The sequence below is a fragment of the Castor canadensis genome, chromosome 6 (genome assembly GCF_047511655.1).
Source record: "Castor canadensis chromosome 6, mCasCan1.hap1v2, whole genome shotgun sequence".
Taxonomy (NCBI): Eukaryota; Metazoa; Chordata; class Mammalia; order Rodentia; family Castoridae; genus Castor; species Castor canadensis.
In genome coordinates, this window is record NC_133391.1 from 143157202 (window position 1) to 143176164 (window position 18963).

Genomic DNA, 18963 nt, shown 5'->3' on the forward strand with positions numbered 1-18963 from the left:
GGAAATGTAGAATTAGACAAATAACACCCATGTCTCTGGCTAGGATAACTGCAGAAATGAAAGAGCAGATTTGATAGAAAAAGGGAAAAATAATGAATTCATTTGGGAATAGAGTTCAGTGGGCCATGAAGATGTCCAAGTGCAGATGTCCAGTTAGGAATTGTATCCAAAAGTTTAAAGTTCAGAAGAGATGTCTGGACTGCAGGCTTATCTATGAGTGTCATTCACACACACGTGGAAACCAGTGCTCTGGGAAAAGCATAGGAGAAAGCCCATAAAGTAAGAGGAACTTGCATAGAAGAGCAGAGCACTGAGCAGAGAAGACAGATGTGAATAACAGAATCTAGTGTCATTCACTCTGAAGGAAGAGTGTATTTGTTTTTGGTGGGACTGGGGTTTGAACTCAGGACTTCACACTCACAAAGCAGGCACAACAGCACTTGAGCCACACCTCCATCAGGCTGAGGCTGACCTTGAACTACAACCCTCCTGATCTCAGCCTCCCAAGTAGCTAGGACTATAGGAGCCTGGAGAGAAGAGTGTTTTAAAGAATACTCAGCTGCATCAAAGGCTGTGTAGAAGTCACTAAGAAAGGAACTAAATGAGTCACATGGCAGTCACTGCTGATTTGGGTGAGAGCAGTATTCAGAGGACAGGAGAGCTGAGAAGTGATTGAGAGTTAAGGAGTGAGAGTTAAGGGTATAGACTAATTTTTTAAGACACTTGGCTAAAAAGCACAGAGAATTTAGAAGTAACTAAAGGGCATGGAGGGTTGAAGGATGAAATGAGGGTTTTAGAGGGATAAGAGAGGAGCATAAATATATTTATGGCAATTCCTTTAAGAAATGTCATTGCGAGGGGCAGGAGGGAAATGAGCGTAACTGGAAGAAAATCTGGAGTCCAGAGAGGGTGGCTTATTTGTTCATTGATTGGCTGTTTAATGTCACAAACTTGAGCACATTGTATTACAACTAGAAAGGAGCTGTTTGTGAGGGAGAGTTTAAAATAGAGGAGATACTAGAAGTCTCAAATGAGATGAGACCTAGGAGAGGGACTGGCCTTATCTAAACAGCTCCCTGGTGTAAAAGGCTTCAAGAAAGGACAGGAGACAGGTCAGGGAAGTAGAGGCAGGGTATTTGTGGTATTCTGGCTAGGTGGCTTTTTTTTTTTTTTTGTCTCTTTTCTGTCACTTAATGGGATAATTATCCAAGGTCACAGTATGATTAGAAGACATTCAAATGGTGAAACAAGGGAAAAAAGAGGTTCAAAGTCAGAAAAATGCTGCTAACCATTGTGTCTTGGGGTGGGAGAGGAGGCTATGAGTGCTAAAATACATGAAATTAAAACTCAGAAAGATCAGGAATAAGTCCTGGGTGGAGTGTGAGGCAGTAAAGCATCCAGTTTAGAACATACACACAGAATCCCAGAGAAGGGAAGACTGATTTATGAGGTGCTGGCTGCAGGAATGGCTGAACCAGCTGGCTCAAGTTTATAAGAGAAACAGGCAACTCCAGGCTTTGCCAGGCTCTCAAGCAAGGGAAGATGCACAAAGAAAGTGAAACAAGATCTCTCGCTTAATGTATTCATCACCTAGTGGAAATATATGATTAATCCAGGTAAAACACCTGTCAGGATACCTTGCTAGCTTTCCTCATCACCATTATGTTGTTGATGATTATATGTTCAAAGTTGAATTATATATAGTACAAGAATTAAACAAAACGATGAGTTGAAAATATAAAACAATATGTGATCAAGTGTCAAATCAAAACTATAGTGAAAGGATAAGTAGTATGATTTGGAAGGTGAAAAAAGGTAAATGAGTTAAACTGGTCTGTGAAGACTTCTTTGAAACCAATGCACATAAAGGTCATCGTAAACAGGTGTGTTTTATCACCTTCATTTCAGCTCAGAGCCAATACAAACAGATGGCTCTCCATTGCCAATAGACTGCAGAATGAGCCCATGGAGCGAATGGTCACAGTGTGATCCTTGTCTCAACCAAATGGTAAGTATTCGTCTCGATTGCCCTTGACCTCCCCAAGTGGAAATTGGATTGCAGCCATCTACAGGGAAATGGCTATGAGGCAGGGAACCCCCACAACTAAATTCCATCCCCAAAAGAGAGACAATCATCGAATGGTACAATAGGCTGAGTGTCATGAGAACTCATCTGTATAAACCTAGAATTCAAACTGTTACTTTAAGTAAAGTTCATCAATACTTCTACCACTTCTTTTTTAAAAAACATGAACTTATTTGGGTTTGGGGGGACTGTAGTGGTGTGGGTGCTGCTTTATACCATAATTATTTTTGGCATTAGACACTCTAACCTTTCCAGCTGGTTTCGTGCAGTTTCGCTCAAGAAGCATTGAAGTCTTTGGACAATTTAATGGAAAAAGTTGTGTTGACGCTCTGGGAGATAGACAACAGTGTGTGCCCACTGAGCCTTGCCAGGAGGCCAAGGATGACTGTGGAAATGACTTCCAATGCAGTACAGGTAATCTTGACACTCCTCCTGCTCTCTGTGGACTTCTGTGTGCACTGTGAGTGAAAGGAAATAACCATGCTTCAAGACACACATTTCCAAGTATGAAAGGTTTCCCAACAAGGGCCATCTATGTATTCTGTTGAAAGAACTAATATGTTTGTCTAGTATATCATCTCCAGTGTTAAAATGCATTTGATAACTTCAGAAAGAGAAACAGAGAAAGAAAATTTGGCATTAGACACAGCATCTTTCCTAATTTTGACTGCAGGCAGGTGCATAAAGAGACAACTTTTGTGCAATGGTGACAATGACTGCGGAGACTTTTCAGATGAGGACGATTGTGAGAGTGATCTCCGTCCACCCTGTCGTGACCGAGTGGTAGAAGAGTCTGAGCTGGCACGAACAGCAGGCTATGGGTTTGTATTTCACTTGAGTTTTTCCAGATGAAAATAAGTGGAAAGCATTTCCAACTGTCTTGCCGTGTCAGAATGGTAAAAGGATTTGCACAACGGGCACATCTGGTACAACACTTTGGTTTTGTATTCTTTTGGGGTGAGATTTTAGCCTGAAAAAGGATTGAATAAGTATCTCAGGATACTAAATTGCTTGGCCTTAGTAGGGGTCGGTAGCATGGACTAGCCTATCAGGGTGTTGCTTCTCAGTCCAATGGGAGATGAACTACATCATCTGTCAGCATCAGGATGACAACAGCCCCACTGACATGACAAGGAAACTTTTAGAATTGAATGGTCCACAGTGGGCTTCACAATTCAATCTGGACATTCAAATTCCCAGAAGGATGTCTTCTGGACCAATACCTGATTATGTTTCAGAAGGTTCCAGGATTCTGGAGTTGACCCAGAAAGAATGGAATCAGAGGAAGCGGTTCTAATTCCAGAGGGTAATGGTGTTTAGGTTCTGGTTCTCATTGTAGAGCTGACATGCTGCTCATTTTTCATACAAAGCAAAGTGATTCTGGACAGGTCTAAGGGGAGTCCTGGAGTTTAGAAGTCAGGGCCAAGAGCAATAGAGATAACACTGCAGAGATTTGTGTTCCAGGAATTGGGAAAACTACATGGATGTGAGGTTCTGTTCTATTATGTTCCACATAGTCACAGGCATCTCAGGGATGTCAGTTGTCCTGAGCTGGGTGAGTCTGTCTGTTTCTACACACAGTGTTATATTGACAGAGGTGAAATGGTTCAGTTTCACCACTTATAATGTAATGTGTCTGTCTTTATTTTTTTTGTGGTACTGGAGGCCTCATGCTTGCTGGGCAGATGTTCTCTACCCATTGTGCCATATCCCCAGTCCTTTTTTCTTTTAGCTATTTTTCAAGTAGTCTCACAGGTTTGCCTGTGATTTGCTTCAGACCATGATTCTCTCCCTCAGGGTCTCCAGTACCCACCACACACAGCTTATTGATTGAGATGGGGTCTTGCTAACTTTTGCCCAGACTGGCCTTGAACCATGATCCTCCCAAATTTTGCCTCCTAAGTAGCTGGAATTACAGGCATGAGCCACCATACCCAGCCTGTAATGTGTCTCTTTAACCTCAGTTTTAGTGCCTGATTCACAGTAAATGAGCAACAATTACTTGGTGGGAAGATAAATAATTAAGTAAGGAATGAAATTCTATAAATAAGTGATTTATAAAATACTGGCAATTGGCACCAGGTAAGACTAAAACTAAGTTTCTGGAATGAAATTCAGGTACAGAACTCCAGAACCTGAAATAAGCATAGGGAGAGGAAAGGAGAAGGAGATGGAGAGAGCAAGGCTGACAGAGAGGCAGAGGTTCACGATCCAGGATGATTTCCCCCAGAAGACATTGGAAATGTCCACATACTATATTAGTTGTGATTTAGAGGGCCTGGGGTGGCGAGTGCTATGGGCATCTCGTGGGTCTCTGGTCTCTAACCAGGCATGACGTTAAACATTTTACAACACACAAGGCAATCCAAGCCAAAATGTTAGTAGTGCTGAGCTGGAAACTCTTGCACTAAGGTACCAGGCAGTTCCTAAGATAAAATACCCACATCAGATTTGGCTAAAAGTGAAGGTGTCTTCTTGTTCTGGGCCAGATGAAACTTCCACTTCTTTAACCCCAAATAAAAACAAAATTTCAGGATGCTTAGAGTCAGGCACAAGATAAAGTATTTCACACATTCTTTACTTCATAAAATCTCGTCCATGTATCATTCAAAAATTACCCACAGTGTCTTTGTCCCTTAATTTAAAGGTGGGAATCTTTGTCTTGGGCCTGGAGCTTGGCAGGGCCTCTTAGTAAGTGGCCATAAATGGTATGAAGTCCGAAACCTTATAACCACATAACTCCAGGCTTGAATGAGCCCTAAGTCTTTTTGCTGCTTTCCTCAGGGAGATATTGTAAGTTTATAGGGAAAGCCCATTACTATTTTATTTTTGCTTTGTTTGGGATCCAAGATTCCCTAATCTCAGCACAAGAGCTCGAAGCAAGAAATTACATATGTTATTTATTCTCACTCTATGCAAATTTATGGTTTGTCTTATAGGAAAAGAGTACAGAAATTTTGGCCCATTTGACTGTAAAATAATCATTCATAATCTATTGGTTTCCTTTTTCAAGGGAAAGAAAAATTTGTCAAATAGCATTTGCCAGGGAGTTTCATAATAAGGCAGGCAGAGAGCTGGCAGAGAAGCCTTACATACTTCATGCTTTCCCATGGTGGGGGTTAGTGTTGGGGAACATCACAAGGCTAAGCCTTCAAGGCTAAGAGGAAGGGACTCAGTTATGAGAAAGGCCAGCTGCAGAAGTGGGAAATGAGGTAGGCTTGATAGATCAGTCCATCAACATTTTTTATTAAATTCCCCATTACTATGAGCAAAACCCTGTAACCACTGTAGCCTTCATAAAACTTACAGTTTTATAACTACTCTTGTTTTCATAATACCTTAAACTTTTCAAAATCTTTTTACACATTCCATCTGTATAGATTTGCAAAATAATCCTGTGAGGTTGTTAGAAGATTATTATATTTACTTTGCAAATAAAAACTAAATGAAATAATTGGAGCCATTTGTCTAGTTTTTCACAGAACCAAATCCATGTTTTTCTGACTCATGTAAAACTATATTTTTCCACCATGCCCCTTACCCCTCTTTTTCTGCTCACAACACTCACCCCCACATTTCTCCATGCTACTCCAAAGCCCAAAGCCAATACATTATCTGAAAAGCATATCTAACCTTAAAAAAACGAAACTCCTTAAGTATTAATTACCCAAATATCTGAATTAAGAATATAGAAATGTAAATTGGCAATTAGTATTTAAGAGCAATATGCTTTATTTCCAAATGACATGCTTATTCAATTATAATATATTTATCTTATAATTATAAAATATAATATAATATTATATCATATTATATAATATCAGATAATAATTATATAATATAATAGATAATGATTAATTGTATGATATAATCAATATAATTATTATCTTATTTATTGTACAATATATTGTTATAATAAATTATTATGTATTATATTATTATGTAATGTGTTGTTATATAATATATTATATAATTATAATTATAATATTTTATTATAATCTTTAATACCATAATACCAAATATTAATTACTATAAATCTCCATTACTATTGTGTAGAACTATGGAGTATATGTGAAATAGAGATGATGGGAGTGCATGACCTAGTCATAAAAACTACTACTGCTCAATTTACTCTGGAAAATCTCAATGAATCCAATCTGCAAGTGATTACAGTCAGATTCTTTTAAATAGGAAAATCACAGGCACTCCATGCAATGAATTTATACTTTTTCATTCAAAGGACTCTCACCTATAAATTATTACACCAGGAGAATTTAGTTGTATCACAAATGTTTCAGCCTCTTTTCTTACAGGCATCTGAGATCCTCTCAAAGTGTTTAGGGATATCCTCCAACCCATCTTGTAGTCATTGAAAACACATAAATGCAAACCAGTTGTAAATGATGTGCAAAATGCAGGGAATTACTTTTTTGTGATCTAAGCTACCTCCTTCTGTGGAGGTAGCTGTCTCATCCGTTCACCTGGCAAATCGGATCTGCCTGTGGTTCCAGATGCAGGCATCTAGAACCTGTGGAAGCAGGCATCTCTATGCAATGCCAACGAAAACACTTTTTTAAAAATTTACCCAGGTGATGACTTTCTGTCCATGAGAAGTTTTCATGTTTCTTGGCAGAAAAACTTGGCTTGTTCTAGACTAGACTGGCTGTCTCTGTAGTAGCGGAATCAAGTCAAAAGCTTTTGAAACATCTCTTCCTTCGCTGGGCTTTAGACCATGTATCAACTTCACTGTTAACTTTCCAGAGGGACCCAACCAACTGGTCAGTGTGCTTTTCTGTAGAACAATAACTTTCATGCTAAGATGTGCATAGCAGGGGTACACAAAAGCTTTCCAAGGGGGCGGGGCTCAGGAAAGTTTTAAGGTAATAGCTTCAACTATTAATCATTTAACCAATCCTCAACCTCCAGGTGTACATTTTTTGCATAAAATTGGTAAGCTTGACAACTCAACTGCGTTCAAGTTGTGGAACCCATTCTCCTTTCTTTTCTCTTTTTATTATTATTACATGTATCTTCTACTTTCAAAAAAGTAGTGTAACCTCTCTCCTATCACATACTTTAGTATAGGGTGGAAAAACCAAGACCAGATGTCAAATCTTGGTACTCTAAATTAATGCCTTGGAAATTCAATAGTTACCAACTTTTTAAAAATCCTTACTACTGAAAGATGTGCTAATCAATTATCAGTTAATGAACTATAAAAATAATTTTTAGCTGGGCATAGTGACTCATGCCTGTAATCCCAGCTACTCAGGAGGCAGAGATTGGGAGATCACAGTTCAAGGTCAACATGGGTAAAAAATTAGCAAGACCCCTGTGTCAACAAATAAGTCATGCATAATGGTGTGTGCCTATGATCTCAGCTATGCAAAAGGCTGTATGTAGGTAATCTCTGTCTAGCCTGGCCCCTGGCAAAAATGTAAGACCCTGTCTAAAAAATAACCTAAAAGAAAAAGGGCTGGGGATGTGGTTCAAGTGGCAGAGCACCTGCCTAGCAAATGCAAGGCCCTGAGTTCATACCCTAGTATTGGCAAAAAATAATCATTTTTAATAAAAATAATTTTAAATTTTTTATATATAACTCAGAAAAAAATAAAAGAATCAAGTAACATTGCTGTAACAAAGTTCCTTCTGTTCTTATCTACTTATTGATGTGAGTAAAGTTTATCAGCACTTACATCTATAAAAATGGAAAGTAGAAATAAAATTGATGCCTGACTCTTTCTCTTCTTAGCACTAAGTAGTATTCATCCACAGAAGCAGAAACTGATTTACTAATTTGAAAAGAAGCCCCATTCCTTTCATTGAGATAGCTTTCCAATAAAATTTTACTTGTGTTGAGCAATGATTTAAAATTTTTATCATACTTATATATAGTACAAATAATAAAGGATTTTTAAATATTTAGAGTCTATAGTCAAAGGATATTTAGTATTTTAAAATTCAAATTAATGTCTGTTTGGTAAGCCAAGCTCGGAAAGACAAATATCACGTTCTCTTTCATGTATAGAATCTAGACCTAAAAAAAAGTAATAATAATATGGCATGATTGTAAAACGAGGACTGTTTATGGGGAAATCTGGGAGAAGGGAACAAGGAGAGGGTAACCAGGGCTGACTATGACATAAGTACATTATATATATATACATATATGAAATTAATATAATGAAACTCATTTAAAGCTGTTAAAAAGGAGAGGGAGTTAATAAACAATAATATAAATGGGGTGAATTTGTTAAAAGTAAATTATATTCATGAATATAAATATTCATGAATATTAATGTACAATTAATTTATGCCAATAATTTTTAAAAATAATACGTTTGGTTAGAAAAGTATGACAAGGTGACCAACAAAACATTCAGACATAAACTACATTATATTAAGTTAAAATTCTGTTGGAGATTGATATCCACCATCATTATAGCATTTATGTTTATCAGATTTATTTTTTAAAGTGTAAAACATTTTTAAGTAAATACCTATAGTATGCTGAGAAATTATATACTTTGCAACTATTTAAGCTTAAGATGAAAAATACTAGCTGTCACACTGAAAATTACTAGAAAGTACAGTTTATCAAAATAAGGTATCTAAGCACAAAATCTGGGAGAACACTGCCCAAAACATGCCTTACCCATTCCCACCTGCAGGTCTGTCCCACTTCATCCCCACGGTCCTTCCAGTCCCATCTCAGTTTACCTGCCCTTTAAAACTCAAGTCGAGCCTTCTTCCAAAACTCTGTTTTCACCTTCTCATGGTGATCTATTTCTTAGAAGACTCGATGCATACATCATGTACCATTCATTTGACACAACTATATCCCCAGTTTTTTTTTAAAGTAGGCAATTGTATGTCCAAATTCCCAACTCCCAAGTAAATTTCCAAAGAGCAGAGATTGCTTATTGAGTACAATCTATTTATTATAAACACAATACAACATATAGATGTAGCAATCACCTAAGAGCTGGCGATCATTAGAAAGACGGGTTAGCTTACTGCTCACTGAAAGTAAAGGGATATAGGGTCTCTTTAATGCAAATACACAGAATAGAGTTCATTATCAAATAAAGATGTAGTTGAGAAGCAAACACCTATCATTTCTTTCCAGTGTTGTATGTCTTTGGATTAGAAGAATTGCATCAAAACCTCAGTGAAACGAAGGTGAGAATTAGTTGCTCACAAGACTGGATTTGATTTGCAGCTCTGCCTCAAGCTGCCATGGCTGGGATGGCTTTGCTTCTCACCGCAGCTTGGGTAGAGGCTGGGGCTGCTGAAGTAGACAGGCTGAAGAAACAGCAGCTATCCATCAGAAGCCATTCTCAAGGCAATGTCACAATTACAAGAAAGCAAAAAGAGGCACATGAAGCCTCTTCATGCCAGGCTCTGCAGTGGCCTACTGTTACTTTCATTTACAAGCCACTAGGATGATGCCATGGGAGGGTGTGGATGCAGGGATGGGTGAATAGTTAGGATGAAAATGTTAGCCTACTACAAAGGATAAAATGTTAAAGAAAGTAAACCAGCCACACATGTTTTTGTCACCTACTCAAGTTATAACTTGGGGCTTATATTAGAATTTGGGGCCATAGTATTTGCCAAAAAAGGTATTTTTGGTGGAATAGGTAGTATGAGACAGTTAATTTTTATCTGCACCTCAGCTTTGAGAAAGATATCCACATAGCAGTTCCTTCACTTGCCTTCCCTTAAAGCTTAACCAAAATGTTTATATTTTCATAGATTGAGAATTTATTTAAAATATACTATTTATGTGCGCAGGTTGTTTTTAACCTATCCACTGATAATAAGATACTCTTTCCATTTTTTTGGCATTAGTGATGGGTTTTGGACAAAGCACCTACGTTCTTTGACATATTTCTCTGGCATCCAGTATCTAGATTCATGATACAGATCACTGGAGTTAGGAACATGGCCTAAAGCAATGGATAAGCGTATGCTTCTATGCCAAATTAAGTTACAAGTGTGAGGGTCCATTTTGGCCTCCCTATTTCAGCACCGTTTATTCCAGATACGTCCTAGACAGCAATGACTATGGTCCTCCAATTAATGAAGGTGTACTTCACAAAGAGCTAAGTACTTCCTGTGTGTATATTGTTTTTAAGCCTTCTAGTCAAACTTAACTTTTTAAAAAACTAAACAAGATTCCTACTTATGAATTAAAGCTCACCAAATAAAAACATCTTGCTGGAGGAAAAATGTAGAACTTTTGAGAATGCCTTGCAGAGATACTGAAATGTTTGTGTTCATCTTGGAAAGTATAATAGGAATAATATAAGCTTGAGGAGAGTGAGGTTCTTGACAAGCAATGAGACAGCTGGAGGAAAAGGCTTAAGTTTAAAGAGAATGGGGAGAGGGAGAGAGAGGAAAGAGAGAGAGAGAGACCCAACATTGATTCGTAGATGAAAAATTGCATGCATATGTTGTACTACCCCCTTGAGATGCTCTGTTTTAAATAATTCACATAGTTGCTTTTCAGCATTGGCTCGTAGTTCGCTAAGGGAGGTTAGGTAAGAGTTACGGCAGTGGAATTAAAGACTCTAGGAGCCAGAGGGTCCCATGCGCCTACTTACTGCCTTTCTTTCTTTGTACTCTAACCAGTGCCCTCACTGCCGAAGCGTTTATAAGGCCTTCCTAAGGTATGCTTTCTGCCAGTCACAGAGCCAAAGTGAACAATCTCTTGCTTCTGTTCCTGATTATACCGCACACATGTTGGGTGACTGTGACATGAACCGCAGCTGTCTCACTTTCCCTGGCTACAGAGGTCTGCCTCACATTAGCTATGCTATTGCCATGCCTAATCCTATTCTGTTTACTCTCAGAATCAACATTTTAGGGATGGATCCCTTAAGCACACCTTTTGACAATGAATTCTACAACGGCCTCTGTGACCGGGTTCGGGATGGAAACACGTTGACATACTACCGAAAACCTTGGAACGTGGCATTTTTGGCTTATGAAGTAAGTCTCCTCAGGAGAAAACACATTGTTTCAGCTTTTGGCTGAACACGGCTTCAATAAATTTAATACTAGTTACAGTGAAAAATTCAATAGAAAAGAATTTCATGTGAAGCTAAGACTCACTTTTAAAGAAAAAGAGCTTGGATTTCTTTAGAAAAATATAGCAGTCTATAATCAATCCTTAGTAACATTCACTAGTGATACAGACTTGGCAAATACCTAGACTCTGTCAAAACAACAACCTGAGGGGTTGAAACTATTCCAGGAATTGGGTGAGGGGGAAAAAAAGAGAAAAATGGAGGGGGTGACTTCAACTCTGATATATTACAAAATCTTTTGCAAATGTCACAATGTACCCCCAGTACAACAATAACAAAAAAGAAAAAAATTAAATTAGTGCTGATTTAGGTAGTGACCACACTGAATTCATGTTACTTTTTTCTCTTTTTTTCCACCCTCCCCATCATCAAAACCATTTTTCTGTTTGTTCTCCTTCGTTCCTCTTTGTAGAGAATACAATGTGAGTGGTTGTTTTCATTTGCCTCAAACATCCATAAACTAGATCCAACCCCCACTCAAAGCACTAATATTTATCACCTTTAGAGATGCCTTCTTTGATCCAAGGAAGGTAAAATAAAGAATAATCAGCTTTTTCTGTGCCAGGCTGTAATAATCTGTTTCTAGAAATGGTTCTGTTAGTGAAGAAGGCCCATATGTTCACTTTATCCTGTTATGACAAAGCTCTCGGTGTTGATGTCAGTCCCACCAGTTTGTGAACATATATACTTTTAAGTAGATGTAATCAATCTTCCTTTTTCAAAAACAGTCCCTCCCCATTGCAGCCTGAAGCTTTCCTGTTCTCCTACGGATACTAAACACTTTAATACCTGAACATTTGATTGGCACTTTGTTCACATGTGACCACATTGTTGTCTTTCTTCATTCATAAGTCCAGAATAAAACCAATTTCCCACAAATCATAAAGCTTTTGAGTTGTTCATGTTTCTCTGTAGTGCCATGCTTGCCTCCTTTTAGGCAAAAATTTTATGAGGGAAGACAATAATCTATCTAAAAAGTAATTTCTTGAATAGATTGTATGTGGCAACCTTGGTCATTGTTGATGGGAGAAAGGTTACTATTGTGTTGTTTTTATTTTGTTTTGAATTTTCAGGTCTTCATTTTATGGTTTCCCTATCTTCACCACTGTGACCAGCCTCTTAGCTTCTCTACAGAGGTGATAACTTCTGTGATACACAAGGGTGAGGGCTGGAGGCCACCCAGGATTAGAGTTGAAGCTACAATAGGGTAGTAAATGATAGCCAATGTTACTCTCAATACCTTTCTTCTTACTCGTGACTTTCCTTACTTGGGAAGAGGAATCAATATTTTTCTAATCATCAAACTCATATCCTGCAAGCCTTCCTTAACACTTCTTTTCCAGACCTATCACCCTCAAATCCCACCATAGCAGATCTCTTCAAGGTTTAACATTGTAATGTCTCTTAAATCTGTTTTATTCTCCATTCCCACTGTCACTGCCTCAGACTCCCATCATCTCTCATCTAGAATACTACGACAGTCTCATCTGCTTGCAGTTCTAGTTTTTCTCAATTTAGAAGGTTTAGAGAGCAATTGGAAATAGAAAGTGGAGGAAATGGTTGAGGATGCCATGAAGATTTTGTTCATGCAAATGTATATTAAAACCATAAAATCTGAAGTTAGTTATCATTATTAAAGCTATCTTTTATTTTTTGGAGGGACTGGAGTTTGAAATCAGGGCTTTGAGCTTACACAGCAGGTGCTCTACCACTTGAGCCACACCTCCAGCCCTAAAGCTACTTTTCTAGGAGAAAGGAAGTTAGAGTAGCTGATTGAATCACACATCACGGCAAAGATATATAATAAACCTGATTACATCATTCCACTGATTAAATTGGTGAATGTCTCTCCATTAGCCTTCAGAATTATAGTCCATTTGGTCTAACATGTAGTTCAACTCCAATGCTTCCTTACTGATTTTCTCTCTGAATGATCTTTCCATCGTTAAAAATGGCATATCAAAGTATTGCACTACTATTGTATTTAGTTTGTCTCTTCAGATCTAATATTATTTGCTTTATATATTCTGGTATTCTGATTTGGGGTACAAATATATTTAACAATCCTGTTGATGAGTTGATGACTTTATCATTATATAAAGACTTTATCTCTTTTTAGAGTTTTTTTCTCAAAGTCTATTTTATCTGACATAAGTTTACCTACCCCTGCTCTGTTATGGTTTCCATTTACATGGATTATATGTTTTTATCCCTCTACTGTCAATCAACATATAACCTTAAAGGTAAAGTAAATACCTCATAAGCAACATAAACATGGTTGGGTCTTATGATTTCTATCCAGTCAGACACTCTGTGTTTTTTGATTTGACAATCTAATCTATTTGCATTCAAGGTAACTGTTGACAAGTAAGGACTTCTACTATCATTTCATTGTTTTCTTATTTTTGAAGTCCTTTTGTTCCTTATTTCCTCTCTTGTCTTCCTTTGTGATTAGATTTTTTTCTAGTGTTGTTCTTATCTTTTTATATTTTGTGTTTTTACTAAAGATTTTTGCTTTGTAGTTACCATGAATTATCATAAGTCTTACATAAAATATAATTGTAACAGCCTATTTTAAGATGATAGCAACTGAACTTGAATAGCATAAAAATTATACACTTTTTATTTGTACACTTTTTGCTTGTGATATCATAATTTACATAACTTTACATTGTGTATCCTATAAAAATTATTATAGCTATTATTACTTCTAATAGGTTTGTCTTTTAACCTTTATACTAAAGATATACATGATTTACACATCATTATTGTAGAATTAGAGTTTTCTGAATTTGACTGTGTACTTACTTTACCAGTGAGTTTTATACTTTCACAAGTTTTCATATTATGAAGTAGCACTTTTTCTTTCAGCTTGAAGAATTCCCCCTAGTATCTCTTGTAAGGCAGATACAATGGAGATGCTCTCCCAAGCTTTTGATTGTCAAGGAAAGTCCTTATCTTTCTGAAGAATAGAATTGCCAAGTATAATATTCTTGGTCGGCAGATATTTTTTTTCAGTTCTTTGAATATATTGTCCCACTTTCTCCCAGCCTGCAAGATTTCTGCTGAGAAATCTGATAGTCACGGGAGTTCCCTTGTATGAGTTGTTTTTCTTTTATTGCTTTCAAAATTCTCTTTGCTTGGTGGCTTTTTGATGTTAAGATGTTAGTGAGGACCCCTTTATACTTCATTTATTTGTGGTTCTTTAGGACTTGCAGATCTGAATGTTCCTTTCCACCTGCAAATATGGGGAGTCTTCTGTCACTATTCTTTTAATAAGCTTTCTGCCCCTTTCTCTGTCATTCTCCTTCTGGAAATCTTAATTATGCTATGCATAATTCCCACAGGATTTCTTCATGCTTTTTCACTCTTTTTCTTTTCCTCTTGACTGAGCAATTTCAAATGACCTATTTTTGAGCTCATGGATTTTTTTTTTTTTTGTATTTAGGCAAGTCTGCTCTTGAAGCTCTATATGGTCTTTTACTTGTTTGGCACCAGAATTTCTGTTTGGTTATTTTTTATAATTTACATCTCTATACAAATTTCAAATTTTGTTCATGTATAGTTTTTCTGATTTCATTTACTTGTCTATGTTCTCTTATGGCTTCCTGAATTACTTTAAAATGATCATTTCAAATTCTTTGTCAGGCTGTCTATAAATCACCATTTCTTTAGAGTTGGCTATTAGTTCTTTATTTTGTGCATTTGGTGGTAACATGTTTCCCTGAGTATTTGAGATCCTTGTAGCCATGAATGACTGCATATTTGAAAAAAATAGACACTATTCCAGTCATTACAGCCTGCCTTCAGAATGCCCTTAGCCAGTAAGCCTGTCCAGAGATTCTGGGCAGGCCATCTGACATGGTCCACAGGTAGACTTGAAACTGAAGTTCTCATGCTAGCTGGCCTAGATGCTGGGTCCACTGGATCCTGGAGCTGTGGAGACTATCTTGGGTCTGTGAATCTGGTCTAGAGGCTGAGAGTGCTGGTGACAGGCCTGCGGTCTATGTCCATGAGGATCGGTATGGAGCCTGGGGACATGGGAATCATCTTTGTGCTGGAATGAGCCAGGAGGCTGGGTCTCTGCTAGTGGTTGGGGTCTTGGGTCCATGGAGGCCAGCCTGTCACTGAGTGGACACAGCCTGTGTCTACAGAGACCAGCATGGAGACCAAGTCTGTAGATGCGGACCTGGTGGTACCTGAGGCCATGGGGCTAGCCTGGATGTGGAGGTCTATGGGTGCTGACTCAGTGCTGGGATGTGGCCAGTTTCTGCTTGGTCCTAAATGGTAGCTTACAGTCTGGGACTGCAAGGGCTAGGTTTGCACTGGAGTGTACCTGAAATCTGGGAATATGTAAGCCAGTCTAGCACTGAACCTATATAAAGTCTGAGTCCACACGGGCTGACCTGGAGCCTACGTTCATTGGGGCTGCCCTAGTACTGGGTGGGCCTGGAGCCTAAATCCTCTGGGGATCTCCTAGTGCTGAGATGATCCTGGAGTCCAAGGCTGCAAATACTGACCTGACATTATGGTAGATGGGTACTGGGTCAGCAGGGGGTGACCTGGAGCTAAGGTCCTTGAATAGTGCCTTGGTGCTAGGGAGAGCCTTGACCCTGGGTCCAAATATTTCATTCTGGATTCTGGAGCTTTGGTGGGCAACTTAGCACTGAGGTGATCTTAGAGACCAAGTTCACAGGGGTAGGCCAGTGTCCTCCGGCTGTAGTGGCTAGCCTGGAAGTAGTATCTGTGGAGAATAGTTTGGAGTTTAGAACTGCCAGTTTATAGCCTTGGGCTATAGGTCTGGCCTGGCACCAGAGTAGGCTAGAGGCTCAGTCCACAGTTCTTGGCCAAGAGTTTGGGAATCTGCCTGGCACTGTATCTTGCTGGGATTCAAGGCAAAGCCCAGTACTCACTTCACTGTCTTTCCCCATGAGAAGGGTATCTCTCTCCACCATGGGGAGAGGTTCCCTGGGGTTGAGAGAGGTGACAATGGTAATGTGAAATTGTCCTTCTTTCCCTCTTCCATGGATCTTTTATTTCTTTGCTATACCCAGGGTCTATAATGTCTTACCTGGCTTCCTCAGCTCCTATGAATATGTTTATATGTATAGATAGTTATTCAAATGAATGTGCTTCTGCAAGGAGACAAGCACTAAAATGTCTTATTCAGCCATTTTAGTAAGTCACTTTTCACAGCATCTTGAACACAGTAGCACTCAATACATACAAATTATCATTATTAGCTATTATTAAGTCTGAATTTTAAGTTTAATATGTTTTCATTGTGCCAGACATTTTACTAAGTGCTGAGGCTATGGCCATGACAGGAGACAGGTATGATTCTTGGCTTCACAGAGCTTACATTCTGAATGTCTATTTAATAAGTGATTAGAAGATATGTGGTTTTTTGTTGTATTCTTTTTTAAAAGAGGATCCCCAAAAAAGCTTAGAGTAGAAAGATTTATAAGTCTATGAGATTAAGAGAAGCCTCTCTGAAAAAGTGATATGTATGCTAGAACTTGAAACAAAAGTAGGAATTAACCAAGCCAAAAGGTATGTTTTTTCCTGTGTGTGCAAGTTTGTGTGATGTTATGAGAAGATTGAGGGAGGGGAGTAAGAATATTCTAGAAAATAAAAGCAAAATAAAGGTGTCCTGTGGTGAAAAGGAGCATGGGTTATATAAAATATAAAGTTGGCTTGATGACTGACTCACAGTCAGGGAGGGATTAACTTGGAACCCGGCTAGTGAATTTTATCTTTAAAGTCAGTGGGAAGACACTGGAAGGTTCTAAGTAGGGAAGCAGCAATGATAATTTACTCTTCCCTGTTTTATTGGATATTGACAAGCAAGACTTGTTTTAAAGATAGTTATGTACTTTTACTCTTTGCATTAGACAGTAATAACTTTATGTTTCCCTGCAGTATAGCTACCCGATGTATGCTCCTGAATCCAACAAATGCCACTGCCCAAAGAACAGGTGTCCCATCCCCCTTCCTGGACAAGAGTTATACCTGTTTCAGAAAAGGGGGATGAACTGCTGCTAATATTAACAACCTTCTCATTGTATATTAGTCCATTTTAAAAAAATTTTTATTTTATTCATATGTGTATACAATGTTTGGGTCATTTCTCCCTCCTTCCCCCACCCCCTTCCTTATCCCCTCTTACCCCTCTATACCCGGCAGAAACTATTTTGCCCTTATTTCTAATTTTGTTGAAGAGAAAGTATAAGCAATAATAGGAAGGACCAAGAGTTTTTGCTGGTTGAGATAAGGATAGCTATACAAGGAGTTGACTTGCATTGACTTCCTGTGCATGTGTTACCTTCTAGGTTAATTTTTCTTGATCTAACCTTTTCTCTAATTCCTGGCCTCCTTCTCCTATTGGCCTCAGTTGCTTTTAAGGTATCTGCTTTAGTTTCTCTGCATTGAGGGCAACAAATGCTATCTACTTTTTTGGGTGTCTTACCTATCCTCACCCCTCCCTTGTGTGCTCTCGCTTTTATCATGTGCTCAAAGTCCAATCCCATTGTTGTGTTTGCCCTTGATCTAATGTCCACATATGAGGGAGGACATACGATTTTTGGTCTTTTGGGCCAGGCTAACCTCACTCAGAATGATGTTCTTCAATTCCATCCATTTACCAGCGAATGATAACATTTTGTTCTTCTTCATGGCTGCATAAAATTCCATTGTATATAAATACCACATTTTCTTAATCCATTCGTCGGTAGTGGGGCATCTTGGCTGTTTCCATAACTTGGCTATTGTGAATAGTGCTGCAATAAACATGGGTGTGCAGGTGCCTCTGGAGTAACCTGTGTCACAGTCTTCTGGATATATCCCCAAGAGTGGTATTGCTGGATCAAATGGTAGATCAATGTTTAGATTTTTAAGAAGCCTCCAAATTTTTTTCCAGAGTGGTTGTAGTAGTTTACATTCCCACCAGCAGTGTAAGAGGGTTCCTTTTTCCCCGCATCCTTGCCAACACCTGTCGTTAGTGGTGTTGCTGATGATGGCTATTCTAACAGGGGTGAGGTGAAATCTTAGTGTGGTTTTAATTTGCATTTCCTTTATTGCTAGGGATGGTGAGCATTTTTTCATGTGTTTTTTGGCCATTTGAATTTCTTCTTTTGAGAAAGTTCTGTTAGTCCATTTTCTGTTGCAAGTAACACAACACCACAGACTTATTTTGGCTCATGGTTCTGGAGGTCCAAAGATGAAGAACCTCATTATGGGAACTCCCAGCAACGACCAAAGGCCTCAACCTTTAAGCACCATAATCAGATTATGTTTCTGCCCTCCTAGTAGCTCACAATAAATATTAAATTTCAGCATATGAAACTTTGGGCTCAAACCCTATCCAAACCATAGCACACTGATCCTTGACTGTAACCAAGTTGCCAAAGATTATTTTAATTGACTAGTTTTAATTTTTAATGAGGTTGATTTGATCTGGGGGTTTTGTTGATTTTAGTTTACTGAGACCAGGTCTCTGTGTAGCCCACGCCAGCCTCAAATTCACAATCCTCCTGCCTCTGACTCTCTACTGGTGGGATTACAGATGTGTACTACCACACCTGTTTTTCACCAGGTTATTTAGTTTATGTTGTCTTTATGCAAAAATGCATGTGATTTAAAAAGTCAGGAAAAAGATTGTTCAAAGAAAAGTGAGCCGGCACCCCTGTAGATTCCCATCTCACATTTTTCCTTCTCAAGGGAAACACTGTAGTATTTTCTAGAAAATTTGAGTGCAGGTTAAAACATTTCTTCTTCTGATAA

General features: G+C 38.3%; 1 protein-coding gene across 1 annotated transcript in view; it reads left to right on the forward strand.

Annotated features, from left to right (window-relative positions):
* Positions 1-18963, forward strand: part of C9 (complement C9) — a 50899-nt gene that overhangs the window by 12914 nt on the left and 19022 nt on the right. The window contains exons 2-5 of the mRNA XM_074077561.1: positions 1909-2008; positions 2356-2500; positions 2760-2907; positions 10945-11083. Coding sequence (XP_073933662.1) covers positions 1909-2008; positions 2356-2500; positions 2760-2907; positions 10945-11083 — 532 coding nt within the window. The remainder of the gene's footprint in view (positions 1-1908; positions 2009-2355; positions 2501-2759; positions 2908-10944; positions 11084-18963) is intronic.